We start from the raw sequence: 6,651 nt of genomic DNA, 5'->3' as shown, positions 1-6,651 counted from the left end.
ATATATATATATATAACAAGAATAAAATATTTTCATATTGAAAATAATATATTCATTTATTATTTTATACTCCTTATATACACCATATAAATAAATAACAAAAAAAAAATTATTTATAGTAAATGAAATATTATTTATACTTTTGGAAATATAATAAATATTTTTATATTTTGTATTTTACTAAGCATGTGAAAAAAAATTAATAAGTAATTACGTAATTTATGTTTTACAATGGCAAATTAAATTTCAAAATTATTCATTTAAATATCAATAAATTTAAAATTTAATAATAAGTAATATATATTCATAAGGTAATCATAGTAAAATATGTTTACATGAAGAATTTCTTTCCTAATCTTAATAATATATTCCATCACATAAAATTTCTATAAGACTCCCAAATTAATTTTCTTTTATAATAAATGCTTACGAAAGTCAATTCAACAAATAAATTAATCCTAACGATATTTTTGGAATTTTTTAAAAAGGAAATCAACTTAAATTCGAAGACAAGTTAATCTCTATAAATACGGTTATTCATCTACCCAATTCATCTTTTCCTTATTTGAAAAAACTGGATCATTCCATATCCAAATTCTCTCTTCCTCATTTTTTATTAACATGGTTCATCTATATCATAAAGTTTATCATTTGCATTTTTGTTATTTTAGAATTTGCAAGTGAATGATTTATTATTCTTATTTTTTGGTATATATTGGCATTTCCAATCACTTTCATTGGATAATGCTTTTTCAAATATTATGCATTTATGTCGATGATATTTTTAGTAATACACGACTGGTTTGTAAACTCACAATCATATAGTCAAACGGGTTATGATTAATATTTTTTAAAAACATTTTTTAAGAGTTGGTCTATTAAAACATACATACAATATAAGCGTGTATATTTTACAAGTGGAATCATTTAAAGTTTTCATATACTCGATTTCTTCTTTTATTATAACTTTTAATTATATATTAGATAAATATTTTCCCCCGCGCTGTAGCGCGGGTCCGTTTCTAGTCTTCTTTATATTAAAGATGGAACAAGTTGAATTTTTTGGCAAGACTTGTAATATACGCAAAGGTTTGCTTTTAAGAAAACAATATGTAATAATTAAAATGTTCAAATGATCTAAGAACCAACGCAATTAGAGTGGTGATCATTGGTGCTAATGTTGTCATCAACCAAACCCATTGTTCACTTATGTTTTGGACCATACCCACTTGTTTTTTATGAAGACTTTTTTCAATACTGATATAATTCAAAAGAGGATAAGTATAAACCCAAACACAAGGCTTTACATTTCACTTAGACAAACCACTTCAGTTTGTGAAAACAATGATCTCTTTTGACTCTAGTTTACACTTTAGGTTGTGAACAAATTGTTGATCCGAAATAACTCGAACATTGTTACTCTTTTACTTGAGAGAGCAGAAGAAGAAACAATAAAGTAGTTTTCACATATATATCAATAACTCAATAGGCAAAACTTACAAAGATTGAGAGAGAACTCACGAAATAGATTACATCTTTAAGGCTTTTCAAAGACAATTGCCTCCGGAAAAAACCAACAGAGATGACAACTTCGTTCTCACCTCTCTATCTTCTCCACAGCATCAAAAAAACATTATGTCAACAAAACTCTCATTTAGTAACACCAACACACAAAACTGCATCTGCTTCTATCTGTAAGGGTTTTGGCTTCCCCCCCTGAGATTAACTGCCTCTGCTATACTGTAATAACTTACGACAAAACCGAGTAACAACGAGCTTTTTTTACTTTGCTCCTATAGCTAATAATAATAACACCTAGCTGCAAAACTTATGGGCAAGCGATATTAAGAGGGGTGGTAGTAGTTGTTGTTGCGATGTGATCCATGAAAGCATACTTGTCCATGGTGGTTCCAATGAGACCAAGATCGATGTCCACGTCTGAGAAATCATAGTCTGGAAGTTCGCTTGGGCCGTCGCATTCAAGACCAATGATGTCAAGATCATCTATGCCGCAGTAATCATCCAACAATTGGTTGTTCTCTTCTGTTAAGAGAAAATCAAGCTCACACGCATTTGGGATCAATGACTCATCAATGAAGCAACCCATTTCTGGAATCTGCAGATCTGCGAAATCAAAACCAAAACTCCGTTTCTTCGATTCGCCAGCTTCTTGATCAATGGTCGAATCAAGTACCATCTTGTCAAGACCAATGCTTGACACAGCTTCAACATTAGACCCTGAGGCTGAGATCAGAGAACCTGACTCATTTGAATCCGACAGAGCATTCTCAGACACATTAGAGGAAGCAGCAGAAGTGGCTGCAGCCAAAGAATCAAACTCAAGCTTTTTAGCAGCATAAGCATTGGCTGCTTGTTCAAGCGTCTCGTAAGTACCCAACCAAGTCCTTGTTTTGGTGATTGGATGTCTAATCTCAGCAGCCCATTTACCCCATTTCCTCTGCCTAACACCAACAGGCTTCGTGACAATAGAAGAACGCCCAACGACACCAGAGGGTTTGCTGCTTACAACTTTTTTGCTACAAGCTGAAGTTTTGGTTTTGGTTACACCATTAGTAGTATTACTCTCCTGACAAAACGAGCTTTCAGATTCAGCTTGAGTAGCAGCTTGAGCAAAAGGAAGGTCAATCTCACAGACATAACGTTTCCTTCTCTCAACTCTCTCGTCCTCTTCGCTTGATGAGTAGTCGGTAGCGTAAGGATCATTCACAACAAAACGTATTTTTTTCATAGTCTTCATATCTTCAGATAAACCAGGGAGGTGATTTAACTGCAAAGTTTTCTTCTTCATGGGTTTTTTGTAGGGTTTATTGGTTTGAATAGAAGATCGTTTCTTTCGTTCAGCCATTTTATCGAACACTTGGTGTGCGAAACTTAAACCAACGAAACCTAAAAAATTACTCTCAAAATTCCCCCGAAACAAGCCTCAAAGTAACCTCTCTCAAGAACAAAAAAAAGTTTCAAAACTCTCAACTCCAGAACAAATCCTGTTTCAATAACCAGAAGAAAAAGAACAAACCAACCAACTTAAGATTCGAACAGAGTAACTATGAAAATCATAAAAAAGTAACAAACTTTAGCAAACCCAGTTACCTTTTTAGGTCTTAAACGCATGGAAATCGATGAAATCGCAAGAAATCGCAAGAAATCAATCACTAGGAGAGCCAGTAGAAACAGCTTGATGAATAAGAGAAAAACTCAAGAACAGAGCATAAAGAAGACGAAGAAGAAAGAACAGAGCATAAGAGAGAGAGAAGAGTAGAGAACAAAGACAGAGAGAGTAGTCGGAGCTCCGGTTAAAACAATCACCGGCGACTTGAAAAGAACTTTGTCTATCTCTCTCTCTCTTTTTTTGTTTCTCTCACTCCTCAGCAGCTCTTCTTTGAGCTTGCCCAAAAGTGAAAAAGAAAAGTGAGAAGAAGAAGATAGATAGAAGATTCAAAAAAGAAGAAGAAGAAGATAAAGTAAGAATCAAAACGAATCGTAAACAGATGATAAATCTATGGCCAAGATTTTTCTGGTCTCTCTCTATTACCAAAGACAAAACTTTTAATTTATGTCGGAAAAAGGAAAAAAAAAAAAGTAACTCTTCAGAAAATTTAAGAAACCAAGGAATTAAATAAAAATGATGTTATTAATTATAGCACAGATTTCAAAAATAAAAAAACAATTAAATAACCTCTTTACTCGAGAAACTTTCATAAAAGCATTAAAAGTTAAAGAAAAGAAAAAAAAACGTCTTATGAAATTATTATTTTTGTTGTTTATGGACAGTTCTTTTAAAATTCAACGACATAAGACAATGACTGTTTTTTTATGTGTTCAGATTGGTGTAAACTGTTTTTACAATTACGTAACAAATTGGAATTATATTATGGACAGATGGTAAATAAAATGATTTTAGTTCGTGAAAGTAAATACTACTTTCATACTTTGTATTCCAAAAGAAAATACTTATAAAAAAAAAAACATGACAATTACTTGTCACTGCTTTTGCACTGTGGGTCTTTGGCACTGTGTAGTAGAAATTTTATTAAAATACAATACTAACAAACTATTTGTTTTTTAGTTAAAAATAAAGAGAGTGATAGTATTATTATTCATATGATTTGGTGTATATACATACTTGTATTAATAATATGATCATTTAAATTTAATTTGAATCTGATTCGTAAAGTACATGAAATAAATTTTCTATAAATTGTAAATTAGAACAGTAAACTATTAAAGAGTATTATTAAAAAATTATGTAAAAAATATACGAAAACTATATAAAAAATGAGATTAACACATTAACATTTTTAGTAACGCTTTTTAAATTAATAACTGTCAAATCGGTATTATCCCATAGTACAAGATTACCAACCAATCAACATTAATTAAGCAATCGACAAAAAGTATTGTTATAAAAAGACCGAGGAGTAGAATTCGATTTCCACTAATTAAACAGAGGAATTGGGAAGTTAATTAATTACATAAGAGGTAGTTTACTTTTCCATGTCTTCTTGATTAGAGTCTAAAGAAGAACAATTTTTTAACGTGGAAGATTGTCACATCTCCCACACACATTTGCTAGTTGCCATAAAAAGTTGCTACCAACCGATGGACTTTTTCATCATAATTCAATAAGTCTTCTTCCCAATCTATTCTAGTGGATATATAAATAATTGAGAATAATTCACAACTCAAATCGGTTTTGAGTTGAACTACTCGATTCTTTTTTTTACACACATTCTAATTTTTTCATTAAGCTAATGGTCTTTACGTTACATGTTTATCTTTTACTTACAAGTTACAAGGAGTTTACAATATTCAGTAGTATAACATGAACTTGATCACTCTAATAACTTGCAAATTCAATATAAGTTCAGCCCCGTCTTAAACAATACGTTAAACGTTTAAACCATTTTTATTATTATTATTGAAACTAATAAACAAACAAAGTGTCTTTTTCTTTTCATTTTCATTGAATAACAAGAATGAATATGAAGAACTCGTGATTTCCAAAATTTTGTTTCTTTTCGTGTTGTTCACACCCTTTTCTTCTTATCGTTAGTGTCACTGCCAAATTCGTCTAGAGACATACACTCCTTTCTCTTATTTACAAGACAACCACTGTCAAAGACTCAAAGCATTTGGAAAATTCTATTTACTTCTTTTCTTTTGTTCTTTATATATTTTTACAAGAATTAAACTATAAATTAACTTTATTTCTGCAACGTCTAGAAGAAGAAAAAGTAAGTAAGAACTAATAAGAAAAAAAAAAAAAAAAAAAAAAACAGTGAACGCACGTCTGAATGCATGTGATTTGCCTACCCTACGTTAATAATAAAACAACACAACAAAACGTTTGTAATTACTAATTACAGTAAGAAACGCTTTGTAACTACAGCAAGTAAGTAATTACAATGGCTATAGCTTACTAATTAGTAATTAACCAAATACTAATCCAACAAAACATATACTATTAATTTGACGACATTTGTTTCAACGACAGTTACGTTGACAAAAGAATAGTTTTAAAAGTAACCAAAGGAGGTAAGAAATAAAGGACCAGTGACGTTCATTCACACACAGAGGTCACAGGTGTCGTATAATTAGTGTCACGTGGTGTTTAAAATGTTAGACAAATCACCATGTGGAGACTAAATACATTCATTAATAAAGCATCGAGTACTATTATATAGTACTACCAATTTCACATGTCAGACAAATAGAGAAGTTGAAAAAATAAAACACATACAAGTGTAGAAGAGAGCCAATGATAGATAAAGTAGTGTGTGGTCGGAGAAGATGGAAAACAAATAAGTTGGAAACAGCTTAGCCGCCTTACGTCGACCAGACGACCACCCCCACGTTTTTGAGAAATCAGAAAAAGAAATTTCACATTTTTTCAGTTGTGATTAGTACTATAAAGCCCAATTTGAATGTCTCGTTAGTTAAAAGGCTTTTAAGGCCCATTTTAAGATATTCCAAAGCCTTGCTTGCGTTTGTGGTTGTTGTTGACTATATGACTGTGACGGAAGAGGTCTTTGGCTTTCTATTTCTTTTGTCTGAGTGATGAAGGTCTTTTGTTTATTTTTGTTTTAAAGTTTGTGCGTTTCATTAGTCTTTGTTTAACTTATTTAATATTTGAACTTAATTAATTACAAGAAAAAATAAAGTGTTCTAACCTTCACTTTATTCTTTGTATGATTGTGAGGTGAGGTTCTTTTCTTATGTGTTGTTGACTGCTTTACATTTTTTTCTTTCTAAAGGTAGTTTTATGAACAAGAATAATGCGAATGAGAAATCCTCACTTATATTAGAGCAGCTAGTTTTGATGTATTTGGTTAAGTTAATTCTAATTAGAATCCGGTTTAGATACATTTGTTGCATATATATACACACACAAATCATATTTGTTCATGAACTCTATAACTTAAAAAAAAAAAAAAACTTAAGTCTACTAATATATGACATGTTTGATGCGTCATGTGTCATGCGTCAACCTTAAGAGTAAGCTCTCATGCATGCTTTTTTGTCTTCGACTTTCACCATCAGCTCTTATAGACGACTATTTCATTAAGTTTTGGTTATTTCTCGGAACATCAGTTCAAACACCAATATGAAATACCTAATTATCTGCTTAAC

The 6,651-nt window shown here is 31.1% G+C and overlaps 1 protein-coding gene across 1 annotated transcript; it reads right to left on the bottom strand.

Annotated features, from left to right (window-relative positions):
* Positions 1-1,442: 1,442 nt before the first annotated feature.
* LOC17886730 (ethylene-responsive transcription factor ERF119) lies at positions 1,443-3,456 on the bottom strand. Its single transcript, XM_006291366.2, has 2 exons — positions 3,112-3,456; positions 1,443-3,005 (listed from the first exon to the last, which is right to left on the bottom strand). Exon 2 carries the CDS (start codon positions 2,864-2,866, stop codon positions 1,829-1,831), a length of 1,038 nt encoding a protein of 345 aa, XP_006291428.1. The 5' UTR covers positions 2,867-3,005; positions 3,112-3,456; the 3' UTR covers positions 1,443-1,828.
* Between the last annotated feature and the right edge of the window lie 3,195 nt (positions 3,457-6,651).

This window comes from Capsella rubella, unplaced genomic scaffold, assembly GCF_000375325.1.
Source record: "Capsella rubella cultivar Monte Gargano unplaced genomic scaffold, Caprub1_0 scaffold_5, whole genome shotgun sequence".
NCBI lineage: Eukaryota > Viridiplantae > Streptophyta > Magnoliopsida > Brassicales > Brassicaceae > Capsella > Capsella rubella.
Note: the sequence above shows the minus strand (reverse complement) of the source record. Positions and strands in the feature narration are given on the sequence as shown.

What these genes read in the sequence shown, in the direction of transcription:
- LOC17886730 (XM_006291366.2), bottom strand. Translation starts at nt 2,866, where the DNA reads ATGGCTGAACGAAAGAAACGATCTTCTATTCAAACCAATAAACCCTAC.